The sequence below is a fragment of the Sorex araneus genome, chromosome 3 (genome assembly GCF_027595985.1).
Source record: "Sorex araneus isolate mSorAra2 chromosome 3, mSorAra2.pri, whole genome shotgun sequence".
Lineage (NCBI taxonomy): Eukaryota > Metazoa > Chordata > Mammalia > Eulipotyphla > Soricidae > Sorex > Sorex araneus.
Window position 1 is genome coordinate 41,615,730 of NC_073304.1, and position 19,977 is coordinate 41,635,706.

A 19,977-nucleotide genomic window follows, 5' to 3' on the forward strand; every position below is an offset into this window, starting at 1 on the left:
GTGCTCTTCCATTGTCTCTCCGGGTGGAAACAAACTCCGAACGCTCCAGGCTTCAAGCAGCTGTGAATGTTTTGTTTGTTTGCTTGTTTGTTTGTTTTAAGACAGAACCCTGCGCTCTTAAGATTTAAACATCGATTCAGACCTGAGACACTCCTTAGAGATCACCAGCGTCACCGACACAATTAATTGACTGCACCGCTCGTGTTTGTTGAGGGACAGTTTTCAGTGTGACACCTGGAGACCGTTAAGGACGCCGGATTAGGTAAATTGGTTTTGTAAAAGAGTTCCCGACGATTCCGTGTGTCCGCGGAGGGTCCGTCCGGACAAGGAGACAGTTATTCCAGGAGGGCAATCACAAAACGTAGTCCCTGGAAGATTTTTTTGGGGGGATCCGGTGGGTGACATCGGTCTTTTCCTGCGAGCGTGAGGGGAACTAGAACGAATCAGCCGCTAGGCGTCTGCGGGCTAGTGGCTGTGGCGCACCCACGTGTTCTCTTCCATCCAGCGGCTGCGGCGCCCGCCTTGACCCCAACCTCCGCCCCCAGGCTCGACTGGCAGCACTCGCCCCCCCAGCCAGGTACTGGGGTCGGACGCGAGAGCTCGTGCCTAAGTATGGTCTCTCTTCTCCTCCCTCCGGATCCAGGGTTCCTGGGCGGTGGGCACCCGGGAGGTGGCCGGGTCTCGAAGAGGAGGCCGCCGCGTGTTCATGGGACCCTGGGGGCCAGCCCGGCGGGGCAGCGCGTCCTTGGAGCAGGTTTGGGACCTGTCCGGGGGCCGCGTCGCTGGGACGCAGGTCGGACTTGGAGCTCTGAGCTAACACGGGTTTGGGGGAATCGAGGGTCTTGTCTTGAGACATTGAGCCTGAGACTGTAAGGCACCCACGCCCGTGACCTTGAGCAGACGGCCAGAGACCCTCCTTTCACTGAAAAATCTGGAGATCAGACTGCTAGGACGTAATTATTTATTTGACCAGCTAATTTCCGAGGACGCACTACTCAGACATTGTCTTTTTACAGTTTACTAGGACCTTTAATACGCCGAAGCTGATGTAAAAACTAAATTACAAGTTTTATTTTTTACATCTGTATGATTTTAAATTCTACCGCTAAAAGGGTGCTTAAAGATTCTGCTTTGGAGAACCATTTAACTTTGCATCTTGATGAATTTTGTATTAATCATTTCCCTAATGAATTACTAGGCTCTTTGTTTTATAATGAACTGAAGTTGGGAAGATGACAATGTCAGGGCTATGAGAGACTTTGTAGCTCACGTGTTTTCTAAGTGAAACTTAATATGTTAAAGAAAAAAAAATGACCTTTCCCCTCTAGTTACTAAGGGTGTGGGGGGCGTGGGGGGGACACTCCCTAAAATGCCCTGAGCAAATGACTTGCTTTACAACCTTTACTATTAGAGCTGGCATTGAAAATCCTTGCCCCCATATAGATCGGTGCTCAAAGATTCATATTTAGGTCGTGAAACCAGTCTTTAAAACTTGAAAGCAGTTAACAAATATTTCAATATATTAGAAATTTTTGCTCTGATTAAAGAGGTTACCATTTAGTCAGAATAATTTCCTAAGCCTGCTGCCAATATCTCCAATAAATGGACTAATGGCAGAATACTAAGTATATCAAATTCCAATAATTTCAGACAGCTGATCTCTCAAAAGACACTAAAAGCCCGGAACAAAGAGACTGGATGTGTTTTCTCCCTCTTGATTCTTTTGTTGTTAACATTTTTAACTTATTTGCTTTCCCTTTCAAACTGTAATCTGTAGTTACTTGCTAAACCTGCAACTTGTAAATAAGTTGCAGGCATCATAACCTTTAATCCTAATTTTTTAAGTATGTAAGAATCTATTACAGGGGTCAAAACTAGTTCTGCTGGTAAGGCGCTTTCCTTTCACACTGCTAACCAGGTTTGACCCCTGGCACCATATATGGTGGATCACCATAGCACCACCAGGAATGATCCCTGTGCACCACAAGGTTGTTCCAGAAACCAAAATGAAAAGAAAAATCTAAAACATGGCCACAGTAATGATCCTACGCTCAAGACATTTTCCATTCTAGAATTTGCTGTTGTTCTTCCTAGTCATTCTTGGAACATTTCTCTAGAGCAACTGTCGAATTGTTTTTCTTAATGACTTAACATTTTGAAGACTCATCTAATTGTCTTACACATTATCCCACATTGTGCATTTTCCTAATTACTTAATTCATGATCAGTTAAATATTTTGGCAAAAATATCACGTAGGTGATGACTGTGTCTTTGTTGTGTCTGTGATGCTAAATTTAATCGTCTGGTTAAGGTGGTGATTTTAGATCTTTCTAATGTAAAAGGACAGTTTTCCTTTATGTTAAATAACCTGTGGAGCTGCATTGAGACCCTGAGTAGATCCTGTTTTCAAAAAACCTTTGCTTGCTTTATTATCCATTCATGGTTCTTTCCTCTGTCATAAGAGTACTGGTTACAAGTACTGATCATGGAAGGACTAAGAGCAGTTATAATGGCCAAGGATATCAGAAGAATCACTATAAACAAAGTTGGAATATATTTTAAAATTTGCCTCCAGACCTAACACAAATAAATGGAGAATATTTTTAATCTTAATGAGTTCCTTTTTCATTTTAATGGTTTGATCTTAATGACTCCCTTTAAGTTCACTAGTTTTACATTTTCAGAAATTTAGGGGAATTGTTTATCTTCTCTGTGATGTTCACCTGAGCGTACTACCTCGAGAAAATGTTTTAAGTATCTTTAAGAACATAGCTAGTAACCGTCAGACTAGACTAGAGAAACTAATTTCATTAACAAGGAAGAGATTTTAATTATGTAGCTAACACAAATTTATATTTTGTCACACGTAGTTTAAAGGGGCGTAAGTAGTCACTGTAAAACCCTCATTTTTCAGGTAAGAGATCAAACCTAACTGGAGACATTCAAGCAAAAGTTGGATAACTACTTTTCCAGAACATAACGGAAACACATGCATCAGAAAAGGTTTGATCTTAATGATTCCCTTTTAAGTTCCCTAGTTTTATAGTTTACTTAGCACAAAAAATAATTTGTGTTGATGTGATCCCAAGACCAAATAAAACACCACAGTGGTCACCCAAGCACAGAGCCTCTAAGAGCACGACCAGATATGACCCAAAAGACACAAACACACATACACGCTCACAGAATTTAACCTGAAGACATGTGAGGGGAGAAATAGGAAAATGAATCCGATTTCATCACAAATTAGCAAACATGTAAAATTTTAAGGTATTATATGTAAGGAAACTAGATTTGTTTTCCTTTTTTGATACAAGCTGGGGAGTCCAGTTTGCTGTGTCTTCCTAACGTATAGGCAGTCTACAACTGTCCTTGTACACTAATCTGGGACCCAAGGTTTTGGTTTTATGGATCACCTTCTGTTCTTTCAGTCTAGAGGTCTGTTGGTAAACCACAATCCTTAACGCATTTTTATTCCCTTTGTGTTTCTTGGGCCACATCCCTGTGGTGCAGGATAGGAGGGGGTATCCCTAGCAGGTGCTGGGTGGGGGTCGGTGGGCACCAGCTGCTCCAGGGGCTCAGACCTGGGCCTCCTATATGGGAAGTATTCACACTAGTCCTGTGAGCTCACTCTCTAAGCCCATTGTTGCTAGGCTTCCGCTCTCACCTACCCCTCTCCCCAAGTTTCCAGAAAACAATGGTTTCATATAACACCTATTTCTACAAAAGTGATTTTACCAGTTCTTTGATCTTATGTTGTTTTCTGGGTGAAAAAAGAACTCTAATTCTGAACATTTGCTGACACTTGATGTTTATCTTCTTTTTATGGCAAGGATTAGAAAGCTGGACAACCTCACTTTTTTTTTTTTCTTTTTGGGTCACACCCGGTGATACACAGGGGTCACTCCTGGCTCATGCACTCGGGAATCACCCCTGGCGGTGCTCAGGGGACCATATGGGATGCTGGGATTTGAACCCGGGTCGGCCGCGTGCAAGGCAAACGCCCTACCCGCTGTGCTGTCACTCCAGCCCCTCACATTTTTAATTAAATGTTTTATTTTGAGATTATAGGAGTTTATGTGCAGTTTTTTGTTTTGCTTTGTGGGTTTATGGGGGTGGGGTGGGGAGGGGGTTGGCACACATCCAGTAGTGCTCAGGGGTTACTGCTCAGGGATTATTCCTGGCAAGCTCAGAGGTGCCCAGAGGTGCCCAGAGATTGAACCTGGGTCCACTGTGTGCATGCCCTACCTTCTGTACTATTTCTTTGGCTCATTCATATGCAGTTTTACGAAAAAATATAGGAATGCCTAGTGCCCTTCATCCAGTTTTCCATAATGGGAACAGTTTACAAAATTATCGAGATACTAAGTTAAGGTGTAGAATATTTTTATTACAAAAATCTCATGCTGCCTTATATCACCTCCTTTACTCCTATCCCTGGTCCTCCATAGCCCATCCCTGTAAACTGCTTTTCTCTACTTGTCATTTTATCATTTCAGTAATGTCGAAATGGAATCATCAAATTGAACCTTTTTTTGTGGTATTAGTTTATTTCATTCATCATAATTCTCTATAGAGATTCATCTTAGTTAGTTCATTTATTTTTATTGCTACATAGTAGTCTGTGGTATGGGTGTTCCAGTTTATTTGACCATGCACTTGCTAACTCTGTTGACAGTCTGTTGACAAGTCTTAACAGTAATGAGTAAATTCCTGTTTAAGTCAGAGTAAAAAGACAGTTTAGGAATTTTCAGAGAAAAATCTTGAATAGGCCTATAAATATAAAAATATTTTATATTTTATCCTTGAAAGGTAACATTAGCTTTATGTTCGAAAATATTATAGATGGGGCTGGGATGATAGTACAGTGGGTAGGACATTTGTTTGCCTTGCATGTAGCTGACCCACATTCTATCCCCAGAACCCCATAAGGTTCCTCGAGCCCACCAAAAGTAGGTCACTGCCGGGGTGACCTAAACCGTGACCCCAACACCCAAAAAATATTATAAATTATGCTTAGGTATCTGCATTAATAAGTAGGATTTTAATAATAATCTCTGTGTTAAAAAAAGTTATCTGAATAGACATGGAACATTCAGTATAAATGAAACATTGATTGATTATTGGAAAAAATATAAAATCCCATAGCAGCTTGGAACAAATTTACCTTTCTTAATCTAGTAGAGGGCAACCATAAGCGCCATGAGTGAGTGCCCTTCTCAGTGGGAAAGTGCTGAGAAGTTTGTGTCTCAGGGGACCTCCTTTAATGCTTCTTGCAAAATTGGTTTCAAAAGGCTGTGAATTCCCTAAGCTGCTGCCTGTCCAGGAAGCTTCATACTGTTCCTTAAAATCTAAATGACAATCCAGGTATAGAGTATATTTGATGAGGTAGTCATTTTGGTTTTTATTTAACTATATTTCATGACTCTTTTCTGGCCCTAAGTCTCATTTAATAGATCTGCTTGCTTTGAATTACATGGACTACCTTTTTGTATGTGAGTTACTGTTTTGGCCTTGCTGCTTAATATCTCTGTCTTTGGCTTTTATCATTATGATTATAAAGTATCTTGAAGTTTTTCTATTTGGGTCTATATTTGATGGGACTCCTCAGGTCTCTTGGATCTTGCTGTCTGCACTCCTCAACTCTAGGAAATCCTAATCTGATTTCTTTAGTGATTCATCAGATTTACCTTCCTGTTCCTCACAGACTCTAGTGATTCTTATATGGGCCCTCCTGAACTCATCCCATAGTTCTCTGGTATCTTAGTCTTTTCAGATTTTTTTCCATCCTCTGTTATTTTCTAGAGTTTTGTAGCATCTCACCTTGGGTAGGAGGCCAGGATTGGTTGAGATTCTCATTACTGTTGGATGAGAGTGAAGTTCTGTCTCAGTATCAGGCCTCAGCTGTTAGCTCACAGGCGAAGGTGAACTGGAAAGCCTCATTACACTTTTCACATGGCTTTACTATACCATCTGGCCATATTGGTCTATTTTCCAGGAGCAGTGATGCACGTGCTGTGTCTCAGCTATTCCTCGTTTGATTATTACCCCAGATGGGATGACTATGGACAGTCCTTTACTGACAAGTAGATTCTCAGGCTGCTCCTGTGGTCCCCTCTTGGCACCTGGGGCAGGCTTATTAACCCCCAACAGGAATGAAGGTTCCTGGGGCTGGAGTGATAGCACAGCAGGTAGGGCGTTTGCCTTGCACGCGGCCGACCAGGGTTCGATTCCCAGTATCCCACATACAGTATCCCATATGGTCCCCTGAGCACCGCAGGAGTAATTCCTGAGTGCATGAGCCAGTAATAACTTCTGTGCATCGCTGGGTGTGACCCAAAAAAGCAAGAAAGAAAAAAAAAAGAAAAGAAAGAATGAAGGTTCCTGCTACACCATATATTATTCTCTGATAGTCCTTTGGGCGTCGGAGTTGGAGGACCTCCTTCAGCCCAGCCCGCCTAATGCTGATATGGTGGGAATGGATGTCACAATATTTTTCATAGCAGCTTTTATCTAAACATTTCTGGTTCTCAGGCCTCCCCCTTCCTGGCTTTACTCTAAATAGGGAAGGCCTGAGAGTTGACTTGTTCCCATTGGCATTTGCAGATTGTTGTTGACTTTGTTGTCTCCAAGTCTTAATAAGGTGAGATAGGACAGAGAAAGAATTCACATCTCTTTTTCTGGCCCCAAGTTCAACAGCCTGTCTGCTTCTTTTCCACCTTTCAGAATCTTATACGTAATGTGCAGATGATTAGCCATACATAGAGGAATATGGAAAAAGCATGGTTACCCCATCTTCCCAGATGCACGAATCCTAAATAACAGTGTGTGTGTATAGGGGTGTGTGTGTGTGTGTGTGTGTGTGTGTGTGTGTACGTACGTACGTACATACGTACCTAATCCTTTCTTTATTCACTTGTTAGGGATAATGAGATGTAAGGGGAATACTCTGCATTGTTCAGGAACTATTTTCTGGCGTAATGCTCAGAGTGGCCCTAGCAGTGCTCATGGGACCATATGTGGTGTCAGGGATTCAAGCCAGGATCGTACCACCACAGGCACATGCAAGATAAGTGCCTTATCTCCCATACTATCTCTCTGGCCCTCTGTTAGTGGTATTTTATAGCTATCATAAAGCTGCATCTATTTTTAAAAGTATGTCTGGTGCTTGATACACTTAAGAACTATACTTGAGTGATTGATACAGTCAAGAACTGTATGTATTCAAAGTTGAAGTAATTTCTAATAAGTAAAATAGTAACTTCTAAGATCCAGATCAATAATGAGATTTGCTATTAGAAAGTAATGTTATAATTATGTTTGGATATTTAGTTTAATAGTGGAGAGTACAGAGTTAGTGTTTCATGGTTTACCGAGGAAAAGGGGAACTAAATTAGGTAGTATCTCACCTGGAACTAATAAATGATGATAGTCATAGCAATAACTGGAAAACTGAGGTGATTCCTGGTATTTTCTGAGGTCATTTACATGGCAACAACCAAAAAATCTGTTTCAGGCCGGTGATATGGCTCACCTGGTAGACATATGCCATGTGTGAGGTCTGGGTTTGGTTGGCAGCATATGCCCCCTGAGCACCAGTGATGAGGTTCTGGTGGGCCTCCTGAACATTACCAGAATGGCCCCCCAAAAAGAAGTTATTTATAAACCTGTAAATTGGAATAAAAAGCAATTTTTTTTTTGATTTCTTGGTGTTTGTTAGGAGCTACACCCAGTGGTACTCCGTGACTGCTGTGTGGGTTACTGGGGTCTCATGCAGGCAAGTGCTCTCCTGCTGATCTTCACCAGCTCTTAGGTAGCTCTTAGGTGCTTATGGAACATTGTCTGAATGTTGGTTAATCTAAAATCTCTACTTCATTTTTGGTCGCACATGAGGATGTCCTTATTAGAGCTAGAGAGATAGTACAGCAGGTAGGGCACTTGCCTTGCACACCATCAACCCAAGTTCAATCCCCAGCACCCCATATAATCCCCTGACTCCTGCCAGGTGTGATTCCTGAAAAGAAAAAGTCTCTTGAAGAGACAGATTATATTGTGTTACTTCAAATTCATTGTTCCCTGAGTAGAGACCTTTTTTTCTTTTAGACAATTAAATTTTTAGTTATTTTTTTTCCCTAACATTCAAGGGAAATATCAGAAATGTTGAAAATGTATAGGACAGGGAACAAAAAACAGGGAAAAATAAATACAAAAGAAAGAAGATGTAGTATACATGGTGGGAATGTTAGAATGGAATTACTATTGATTATTTTAACAATTGGTTGTTTCTCTTTTATGGTAACGTACCATGCGCTTTTTTCCGGTTTTCTTGTTGCCACACCCAGTGGTGCTCAGGAGCTGCTCCCTGCTCTGTGCTTCTGGGCTGTTCCTCATGGTGCTGGGGTTGCGGGAGGAAAGGAGGGATATACTGAGGATGAAACACAGGCCTTCTAGGGGCTTGAGCGATGGGCACTGGGTAGGATGCTTGCCTTACACACAGCCAACTCCAGTTTGATCCCCAGCACCACATCTAGTCCCGTGGGCTGGCCAGGAGTGACCCCTGAATGAGAAACCTGAAGTCAGCCCTGAGCACACCTGGGTGTTTTTTTTAATAATAAATACAGGCCTTTTATATGCAAAGCATGTGATCAACCTTTTGAGCTCTTTCTCTGGCCTGGTAACCTACATTTTTCCCTAGGCTTAAATTCCCTATTTAGTTTCATCTCAGGGCTGGAGTGATAGCACAGCGGGTAGCGCGTTTGCCTTGCATGCAGCCGACCTGGGTTCAATTCCTCCGCTCCCCTTGGAGAGCCTGGCAAGCTACCTGTGGCGTATTTTATATGCCAAAAACAGTAACAAGTCTCACAATGGAGACATTACTGGTGCCCGCTAGAGCAAAATCAATGAGCATTGGGAGGACAGTGATACAGTTTCATCTCAGTGCAAGCTCCATGAAAATGCCATGGTCTTTGAAGCCACTTTAAGTAATAATTTATGAGCTAGTGATAATAATAGATCCAGCTTACTCTTTCTGTACTGATTGCCAGGAAATTCATTAAGTATAATGAGTATATATTGGTAATAGTAAATATTATGCATAGAAATTGAGTCTACAGTATACGTAATTAACATTAGTTTATTCCTTTTCATGTTTTATTTCTTCTCATGTTTAATTTCTCTTTTAAACAATTTTATTTCACACAGTCTTTATTTGGGGGGGGGGGGGGCGGGTCACACCCAACAGTGCACAAGGGTTACTCCTGGCTCTGCACTCAGGAATTACCCCTGGCAGTGCTCGGGGGACCATATGAGATGCTGGGGATCGAACCTGGGTCATCCGAGTGCAAGGCAAACGCCCTACCCGCTGTGCTATCACTCCAGCCCCTACTCATTCCTTTTTGAACTACCCAGGATAGAATAAATAATTCAAGTTAATGAGCCTGGACTTCCACTTAGAATATGTGAAAATCCTAGTAATTCAGAAAGGCTTTTGAATTCAAAGTTGTTTCACTTTGTTGTGGCTGCCCCAGGTAGATAAGTCTGTATCTAGCTCTAGAGTCATTCTTCTTTACTGGGGAGTGGTTAGGCCACATCCTGCAGTGTTCCGTGGGGTGGGGCACACTACTCCCTTTGGGGTTGCTCCCACAAGTGCTATGGTGACCACGTAGTGCTGTGAGTCAGCTACTACAAGCGAAGCAACTTACCTCTCAAGCCTCAGTTACTCCTTTCTACAATACCTTCCTATAAAAGCTTGCTTGCTTTTGTGTTTGTGTTTTGGTCACACTAGCCATGCTTAGGGTCTACACCTGGCTCTGTGCTCAGATACCACTCCTGGCAGGGCTAAAGAAACCATACAGTGCTGGGATCGAGCCCACCCACCCAAATACTGCATAGTATTTCCTACAGTTGCTTCTTAGAATCTTTTAGAGGGGCCAGAGAGATAGTACAGCAGAAAGGACACTTCCTTTGCACATGACCAACCTGGGTTTGATCACTGGCACCACATATGCCCCTTCCCCATGCCGCCATTAGAATCTTTTAAAATAAATATCTTTTATGAAAGCTTCGGGGATGATTTTTTGTATTTGTCATATAGTGATATAAATCAAAGTTATGTTAGCAACCAGCGGCATAGTGACTTAAGTAAAGACAATAGATTCCTTGTCTCACATAAAACTGCTGGTTGGGGCTGGAGTAATAGTAGGGCGTCTGCCTTGCATACGGCTGACCTGAGTTTGATCACCGGTTTCCCATATGTCCCCTGAGTACCACCAGGAGTAATTCCTGAATGCAGAGCCAGGAGTAACCCCTGAGCATTGCCAGGTGTGACCCCAAAACAAAAAACAAACAAAATAAAAACTTCTCTGGCAATGGAGCTTAAAGAAGTGACCTTGAGGCCAGGGACGTAGCTCAGATGGCACATCCCTATTATGAAGGACCTCAAGTTCAATCCCCAGAATTGCAGTGTCCTCAAAATACTGCTGGGTATGATTTAAATAAAAGTGATTTTATAGGTAACAGGGCATGGAGACATAGTACAACAGGTAGAGCGCTTGCCTTATATACAACCAACGTAGGTTCCCTAGTATCTCATATGGTACCCTGAGCCAGTTAGAAGTGATCCCTGAGTGCAGAGACGGAGTAAGCCCTGAACAGCACCAGGTGTGGCCCCAAAACAAACTTATATATGTGTGTGTATATGTATGTATATACATATATATGAACAATTATTTCAGATAAATTTCCATTTTTGTTTTATAAACTTTTTATTCAGATTACTTCATCTAAATTGAAAAATCTTTGTGTATAGATTGATGAACTTTTTTGTTTTTAAATAGGTGACAATATACATACCAAAAGAATATGGCTGCACAAATACCAGAATCTGATCAGATAAAACAGGTAAGATGATATAAAGGCAAGATATTTTGCAGAAAACTTAAAATACTGCTGTATGCAACTAAATACATCAGTGTCCTCCCCCTAGATAACTACTTCATTTCAGAAATGGATACCAAATGATATAAAACATTCAGTTTTCATGTAATTTAGGAAATAATAAGTGCTCAACTAAATGGCTTGCTTTATAAGACAAGCCCAAGTTAGCAAAAAACTTTTATTTCAAGTATTTCTGGATATTTTGCTTAAATGTAAAACATCAGTAATTAACAGTTCAAAATATCTATGTTCCGGAGACTGGAGAGATAGTACAGTGGGTAAGATGTTTTATTGCATGCACCCGACCCAGGTTTGCAGCCCAGTAGCATCCCATATGGCCCTCCCAAGCACTGCCAGATGTATCCTTTGAGCATCACCGGGTAACACCAGAACTTTAAATTTAAAAAAAAAAAAAAAAGGTGTTGTAAAAATGAAGTGTTAATTATGAATTTCTGGTTTGTTTCTAGTTTAAGGAATTCCTTGGAACATATAATAAACTTACAGAAACATGTTTTTTGGACTGTGTTAAAGACTTCACAACAAGAGAAGTAAAACCTGAAGAGGTATGAAAACTTTGACCTGCTAAAGTTTCTCTAAGCTTGTAACAATATGAATGGGATCAAACAATATGAACTAGGAGCAAGTCAAATACTTAGAGGTAGGTATTTGACTTGCTCCTAGTTATTACAGAAATTTGGGGCCTTGCTTTAAAAAACTGAGGCAGGGGCTAGAGCGATAGTACAGCAGATAGGGCGTTTGCCTTGCACGAAGCCGACCCAGGTTCGATTTCCAGCATCCCATGTGGTCCCCCAAGCACCTCCAGGAGTGATTCCTGAGTGCATCAGCCAGGAGTAACCCCTGAGCATCGCCAGGTGTGACCCAAAAAGGAAAAGAAAAAAAAAAACCGAAGCAGTCAGGGTCATTGAGTTTAACAATGCCAACTTTAATATATGTCTCATTATACTGGACTTTCAGACTGGAACGATAGCACAGCGGGTAGGGTGTTTGCCTTACACGAGGCCCACCTGGGTTCGATTCGTCCATCCCTCTCGGAGAACCCGGGAGTATCCTGCCCTGACGCCTGGTGGCCAGCTACCTGTGGCGTATTTGATATGCCAAAAACAGTAACAAGTGTTAAAATGGAGACGTTACTAGTGCCTGCTCGAGCAAATCGACAGTGCTACTGGACTTTTAGTGTTAAAGCTTACTGGGTTGCTCCACAGCCAAAAATCTTTGTAATTAGGTTTCAGACAAAATAGCTAACTTGACTTATCTAACACACTGAAATTCTAGAGAAGACAAAACTTGAATTTGGTGGTTCAAGGGTAGACTCTGTTAACCCAATCGTAGTAGAAGTCTTAATTTTTAATTTCCTCATTGATTTCTTATTAAGACTTAGTGTGACTCAAAATGATTTCTTTAGGGCCAGAGAGATGGTATAGTGGGTAAGGCACTTCCCCTGCTTGCAGCCAACCCAGGTTCAATTCCCCGTACCACATATGATCCCCCGTATCCACCAGGAATTATCTCTGAGCACAGAGTCAGGAGTAACCAGCAATCACTAAGTGCTTGTTAAACAAATGACAAAGACTGAGAAAATTCCAAGATAATATCTTGTAAAAAAGTAAAAGGTGGAGAATTAATACCTGAGAACATTTTCTTATTTAAAGGAAAACCTTGCTACAAGACAATCAGAATAAGGGGGTGGGAGTATAGGCTTTCTCTGAATACTGAAGCCTACAGAAGGGAGTCAGTAAGTCCAGAAAACTGGGACTGACTTACCCTCATCCTTACAACACAAGTGCCTCAGTCCTACAAACAAAAGTATTTAATAGTAGGTATTCTTGCAAATGACAAAAGCATTAATGATTGAAAGCTGTGGTCACTGATTACCCATTACTATTTAATTACTAGATTGAATATTACTAGAAAGAAGAATCGATTGGTCATTTTCTTAGAACACATGTGCTATTTTTAATTAATATTTTGTTTTTCTCTTTTGATTTTTAGACTACTTGTTCAGAACATTGCTTACAGAAATATTTAAAAATGACACAAAGAATATCCATGAGGTTTCAGGAATACCATATTCAGCAGAATGAAGCCTTGGCAGCCAAAGCAGGACTCCTTGGCCAGCCACGATAGAGAAGTCCTGGTCAATGGACTATCACTGAAAGATTGCCAACAGCTATGGCACTGCAAATGAGGATTCACCTGACAGAATCCCCTGAAAGCAGTAGCCACTATGTTAAACCGTCTGTCATGACTGTTTGGCACCTGGGTACCACTGGAGAAACAAAATTACCATCTGCCAGGGATAATCAGAAGGTCTTATATGTTCATTGAAAATAATAAGATGCAACATTTGTTGAGGCCTTACAACAAGTTCAGCCGCTTGGTCACTTGATTCAAAAAAATAAACCATTGTTTCGTCAGTTGTGACTGTTAATTTTAAAGCAAAATATGTGTTCAATCATGTATAAGATAAGAAAAAAATTTTATTACTGAAAGTAAAATAAATGAAAATATCACCAAGCAGTTGTTTATACTATAGTATAGTATTCTGACTGGACTCTGGGTACGTTGAAATGTTTTTCAATCAGGATCATCCTCGTGTTCCTGTTCATTCATGTCTGCCTCAAATTGCTGGTAAATACATAAAATAGTTACTTGCTAATCATTCCAACCAATGCACGATCTTTTTCTTACCTGCCTTGTTGTTAAGGGTGGGCATTACACTTTGTTACCTATATTTCCATCTACCTTCAGGAAACAGCCGGTCTGAGACTAGCTAGGAGTGTTTAAGAGTTGACTGTTAACGCTTCAGTAGTGTTATTGTTTTGTGTTTTCAAAATCCAACATGGATAATTCCAAGTCAGAACAACAATATACATTGTATTCTCAACCACTACATGTCATTGGTGTGATAAAAAGTGAACCAAAGCTAAAGTAATATGACTTAATGAATCCTAAAATCCAAAAGGTTGGGTAAATAAAAATGGGTTAATACCTGTTAATGACCTGTAAATGAATTTCATTTCATAGCACTTTAAACTTAAATATTCAAAAACACTAAAATTACTATGGTTAAGCCTACCAAGTGACTTCTATATTTTGTCATTATTGGGAAGTAGAAATTAGTTCTGCTTTGATAATTTACTGTTTGCTATATTATTAAGTCATTCGGTCATTTAACACTTAAAGGCCTTCACTAGGTCTTAAAGGCCTAGTAATGTTTTTCGAAGTATGAAGAGAAAATATACACAGTATTTTTTATGTTGACATCTGTTTTTGAGGGGGGAAGCCATACTTGGCTGTGTTTAGGGTCTGTTTCCAGCTTGGGGTTCGTGTATACAGTGCATGCATTCCGGTTCTTTGAGCTATATCCCATCCCCTAAACATATGATTCTATACAAAATACAACTTAGTGAAAGAACTATGGAAAAAATAGGCATACTTTAACTTAAAAACAACCACTAATTGAGAGACTAAAACGTACTGCTGCCTCTCTTTGGAATATATGTTAACAGGAGAAGCTGAAATTTTGACACATCCAAAATTTGGGGAAATTCACACATGTAGTTTGCTATTTCTATGTGATAAAGCCCAACCTGTTTTATGTGCTGTGCTCATTTTAGAAAGACAAATAAATGCTTACCTGGCAAATAAGGGGAATTTTGTGCAATAGCATCTCAAATACCTTGGGCGGGAGTGTGTGTTGAAAAACCTTTAGAAGTTCCTGTGGTTGCTCACACACTAAGAGGGCATTGCCAAAATGTTCAACTCCTACAAGAGTTTCTCCTGAAAGAGAGGGATACATTTACAGGAAAATCTGTTGTTCTTTGGTTTGGGGGCTACACCCTGCAGTGCTCAGGGGTTACTTCTGGCTCTGCACTCAGGAACCATATGGGATGCTGGAATCAAACCTGAGTCAGCTGTGTGCAAGGTGTGTGCCTTCCCCACTGTATTATTGCTCAGGCTCTGGAAAAATAATTCTCCAAAATACACTTCCTACAAATTACCAAGAAAGCACTAAATATTAAAACAGTACATCAAGCTAATAGACAAGTCTCAGCAAAGAGTATGATGTGGGAAAAGTTGAGGTATTAATTGAATTCACTGTGTCCAAACCATGTAAGACCCAAATTGCATGAAACGTATGCCATGTCTAAAAGTACACATTGCAATGGAAATGTTTTTATGTTATACAATTTGGGTATGCAGAGTGGGGTAAAGTTTTCTAGTCTGCTATTGAGTAAATGGTGAAATCAATGTTCTAACTGAAGAAATTTTAAACTATTATCAAAAGTTTAAAGATTGAGTGTAGCATTAATTATATATCAAGGGGAAGAATATAAGCAATTTGTGAACTTTTCTAAGTAACTTTATAAGTTTTACAATGGTTTTCTGTTAAGAATGAAAAGTTGAGAACAGTGGAAATTACACAATTTCTATTTACTATAGCATTGAATCACTTAGTTTCACTCTCTTGTTTTAGGAAATAGGCCAACTCAGGGAAATGATTAAAGTTTCAACGCTATTTAACATTAATTGAATCTCATTTCCAGAACTTTTTGTCTTGGGGCAATAGTTAGCAGTGCCTAGGGCTGACTCCAGGCCCTGCGTTCAGGGATCACACATGGCCCAGGCTGACCAGGTGCAAGGCAAGTGCCCTACCTATAATCTCTGTTGACTACAGTGTGTTGCTTTTCCAGAAAAGTTGACATTTCAAATAAATAGGAAATATTTTAATAATTAATATGGTATTATGCTATTACTAATTGAATTTAATTTTTCATTCATTGGTTGAAATACACTGTCCTATGAGAAAAAAGTACTTCCCAAAGATTCACGTTAACTTTGAAAAGCCACAAAAAGCATATAACCTAACAGTGAGTCCTGTCACTGTTTTTGGTTATATGGTAGCATTTTGTATTAAAAACCTCGTTATATATTTCTAACAAATTTTCGTTGCTGTTTTTTAAAAAAATAACTTTAGGAAGTTATTAGGAGCTGGAAAAAAACAGTAAGGCACTTGCACACACTGGGGTTTTAGCTTTTAGGCAACACCTAGCAGTACTTGGTAGGCCGTAAGTGGTGCCAGGGACCCAGCTGGGGGCAGCAGCATGCAATACAAGCATCTGACCTGTACTAATGCCCAGCACTGGATTTAGACTATGATAGGGGAGATTTTAAAAGTATGTCTCAGTCCTACCTATAAAGATTTTGATAAAGTTTGGTGGGTAATTAATGAGTAATCAAGATAGGGGAACCAGGCTTGATCCCTGAGTACAGATCCATGAGTACCACTGGGTTGTGGCCCAAAACAAACAACAAAAGAAACAAGATAGAAATGTATTAGAAATAAAATACAAAGGTTAGGCGCTTAAAGGACTAGTAAATATAGGACATCAAAGAAATAAGATTGAAAGGGACAAAATTGGGGGCTGGAGCCATAGTTACAGCGGGTAGGACGTTTGGCTTGCGCAGGGCCAACCCGGGTCCCTTGAGCACTGCCAGGAGTAATTCCTGAGTGAAAAGCCTGGAGTAACTCCTGTGTACGGACGGGTATGACCCAAAATGCAAAAAAAAAAAAAAAAAGAAAGGAAAATAATTTAATCTATTTGAATTTTACTTTTTGTTTTTGGTTTGGGGGCCACACCTAGCATTGTTCAGGGCTTACTCCTGGCTCTGCACTAAGGTAGTGGTGCTGGAGGACCATACAAGATGCAGGGATCAAGCCTGGGTCAGCCCTTGGGCAAGGTAAGCTCCCTCCTCACTGTATTCTCTCCAGCCCCTACAATTTTGCTTTAATCATTTTAATACCTGTAACATTTTTACCTCTAAGTTTCACTAAATTATTACTTCACAGCATAGGGAATAGAAGTATAATAAAATGACTTCATTTTGACTTTTAATTCAGAATTTTCCTCCCCATATTTATACTATCCCAATTCAATAACGGTAAAGTTGAAAGGTTCTACTCAGTTGCCCTTCCTCGAGCCCTGGCACCATAGATATGGTCGCCAGGGCACCGAGCCAGGATGTTTAGTCCTGAATACTGCCAGGCTGGAGCGATAGCACAGCGGCTGGGCGTTCGCCTTTCATTCTGCGATTCGATTCCTCCGCCCCTCTCGGAGAGCCCGGCAAGCTACCGAGAGTATCGAGCCCGAGCGGCAGAGCCTGGCAAGCTACCCGTGCGTATTGGATATGCCAAAAACAGTAACAATAAGTCTCTCAATGAGAGACATTACTGGTGCCCGCTAGAACAAATCGATGAGCAACGGGATGACAGTTACCCCAGAACAAAACAAAAGGCAGGAAATTTGTTATCAAGCGATTTAAAATTTGTAAATCTTTGGTTCATACCATACCCCACTTGGGAAGTTTATTTAAAATTTCACCTGACAATAAATGACGTTTTCTTATATTTGGCTTGGTTTTCCATCTGCCAAGACTACAGCATAAACACATTACATAACATAGTGGAGCTGAAATATGATCAAGGGAAAATGATAGGACAATTTCTCTTTAAACTGAAGCACATTGAGGCGGGAGAGATAGTACAGTGGGGAAGTGCTTGCTTGCCTTGTACCGGCTAGCACAGGTTCAGTCCCCAGCATCCCGAGCCCACCAAGTGTGATCGGAGATCCAGGAGTATGTCCAGGTATGGCCCAGGAACAAAAAGCTGAAGCAACTTGGCAAACACAGCTTGTTATCTGACGAATACCAATAGATATTTTTATATAAATTATGAGTAACTACTTACAAAAAGGATGTTGACATTCTTACCTCTCGACAACCAAAATTCTCCCATTTGTACCTCTTGCAGAAAAAGTTCTTTCAGTTTTTCATGATATGCTGGATCCCACAACTAAGATTCAAAAATATTTAACAGTGAATAATGAATGTAAGGTATATGGCTACTGATTAAAATCATTTAATTTAAAAAACACAAATTCAGGGTGGAAGGGAGAGCTCAACAGACTGGAACAGGTGCCTTGCATGCAGGCACTGCCAGGAACAACCCCAGAACACCACGCCAGGTATACCTGGTGTGGCCCAAAAAGCAAAAGCAAATCAATAAAGCACATTACATTTTCAACCTCAACCTGTCGAAATATGAAAGATAATAAGCGTGACTGTTTATTAAGCCAATTACTTAAAAAATGAAGTTGTAATTTCGGTCCCCGAACACCACCAGGGGTCGCCCTAAGCACAGAGCCAGGAATAGCTCCTAAGCATCTCAGGATGTGGCCCTGAAAACTAAAAAACGAAACAACAGCGCCAGACAGATCAGCCAGCATGAAAACGGGAGAACCTTCCTGATGACCTAGCACCTAATCCGGGAGTCGCTGGGGGTAAAGCTGAATGACAAAGAAAAACCATCCTCACCAGGTCGTGTTCACATTCAGTGCCCTCAGATTCAGGAACAAAACCCGCCGCCTAAAGCAGCAACAGGCTAACAGGTCTCCACCTGCATGACAATTCTGTCCGGAAACGGCTCCTCTCCTCTGAGCTCCTGGGACAGTTGTTGGCCTCGGCCACTGTGGGGCAGGGGGAGACCTTACCTTCCCGCACACCTGCCCCACGCCCAGAAAGGTGCTTCACACAAAGGAGGCCCAGCACTAGCCCTTCAAGAGACCCACCCCGCCGGAATGATGCAGTTCCTCCCGCAGAGACCTGATGAACGCAGGAGCTGGGGAACACCCGGAGCTCATGTGAGCTCCACCTGGGGTCATCACTAAGGTGGCTGGGGATGGTTAGGTTGAAAAACACGACCCGTCACATTTCATTTTCAAGAAAATGAAGATGCCTTCTGCTTCTGGGCCAGATGAAGCTGTGAGTGCGGTTAGGAACGATGGTACAGCGGGTAGGGCGTTTGCCTTGCAAGCGCCCAAGCCGGGGTGGGGGTTCGATCCCCGGCACCCCTAGAGTCTCCCGGCTCCAGGAGTGATCCTTGAGCGCAGAACCAGGAGGAACTCCTGCTGAGCATCGCCAGATGTGGTTTTAAAAAAGAAAGGAAGAAAAAAAAGGATGTGTGTGTGTGTGTGTGTGTGTGTGTGTGTGTGTGTGTGTGTGTGTGTGTGTGTGTTAGAGGGGGCGGCGGGGGGGGGGAGGGTGGATTGCAACTCCGCTGCCTGATGGGGTGTCTGGGGCGCCTCTTCCGTCACCTGTGACTAGCTGCCCTGTTCCTACCCAGTGTGTCTCAAGGCCTTTCCAGCACCCTGAGATTCCTCCGGCGCTCCCCCAGGAGCCGAGCCCCTGGGCGTGGCGCAAGCACGTCACCTGCGCGGCCTGCGGCTGGGCCCTCGGCTGCCCCGCTCTTCTCTCTGCAAACACAAGGCGGCACGCGCGGCTGCGGAGGCGGCCCCGGAGGCGGCCCGGAGGCGCTCCCCGCGGGTCCCGCCGCCCGCCCCGCCGACTCACTGTCCCGCAGGTGGCGCTTGAACGCGGGGTCGCCACGCCGCTTCCGGTCAAAGTAAACACAGTAGGCCAGGAAGGCGACGGCGCCCCCGGCCACCAGGGTGGCCAGGAGGCCGAGGAGGGTCCGGGCGCCGGGCATCGGGCGGCGGGCGGCGGGCAGCGGGCGGCCCCGAGCTGAGCGTTGGGCGCGGGCCACGGAGCGCGGGAGCCCGGCCGGCCAGCAGGGGGCGTCGGCGCGGCGCCCATCGCGGCGTCTAGCGAGCGGGGGCGGTTCGTCCCCGCCCGTCCCCCCCACCGGCCGGCCGGACAGTGGCGGAAACCGACGGTCCAAGGGGATGCGTGGGCCAGCAGAGCTCTGTTCGAACCCAGGTGTGCGGCACTCCACATTCTGAACCCCTAACCCCTAACCCAAACGCACCCCTGCCTTGTGGTGGGGGACAACTGGTCCGCTGGGCGCCCCCCATTTGGTCTCCCCCTGCACCTGCCGAGGACTGCGACAGGAAAGTGGTCTTTGGCCCTCTCCGTTCTCAGCACAGCCCGCCAGGCTCTGGAACGCGTCCAGCTCCGCAAACTGTCTCCGTTGTCACCAGAAAGGGCTGAGCATTTCAGGGCCC

At 42.7% G+C, this 19,977-nt stretch overlaps 2 protein-coding genes across 8 annotated transcripts; one reads left to right on the top strand and one right to left on the bottom strand.

Annotated features, from left to right (window-relative positions):
* The first annotated feature begins 374 nt into the window (after window positions 1-374).
* On the top strand, window positions 375-14,611 carry TIMM9 (translocase of inner mitochondrial membrane 9). Of its 7 annotated transcripts, none has more exons than XM_055133396.1 (6): window positions 375-610; window positions 2,916-3,004; window positions 6,925-7,074; window positions 10,837-10,900; window positions 11,404-11,499; window positions 12,947-14,611. In XM_055133396.1, the coding sequence occupies exons 4-6, from the start codon at window positions 10,862-10,864 to the stop codon at window positions 13,079-13,081; spliced, it is 270 nt and encodes an 89-aa protein (XP_054989371.1). In that variant the 5' UTR covers window positions 375-610; window positions 2,916-3,004; window positions 6,925-7,074; window positions 10,837-10,861; the 3' UTR covers window positions 13,082-14,611. The 7 variants fall into 7 exon arrangements, with proteins under 7 accessions (XP_054989371.1, XP_054989374.1, XP_054989375.1 ...); XM_055133399.1 differs by having other exon boundaries at window positions 375-577; XM_055133397.1 differs by lacking the exon at window positions 6,925-7,074 and having other exon boundaries at window positions 379-577.
* Window positions 13,532-19,502, bottom strand: TOMM20L (translocase of outer mitochondrial membrane 20 like). The gene is made up of 5 exons (XM_055133394.1): window positions 19,367-19,502; window positions 19,226-19,269; window positions 17,729-17,810; window positions 14,595-14,737; window positions 13,532-13,582 (listed from the first exon to the last, which is right to left on the bottom strand). The coding sequence occupies exons 1-5, from the start codon at window positions 19,500-19,502 to the stop codon at window positions 13,532-13,534; spliced, it is 456 nt and encodes a 151-aa protein (XP_054989369.1).
* Window positions 19,503-19,977: the final 475 nt, after the last annotated feature.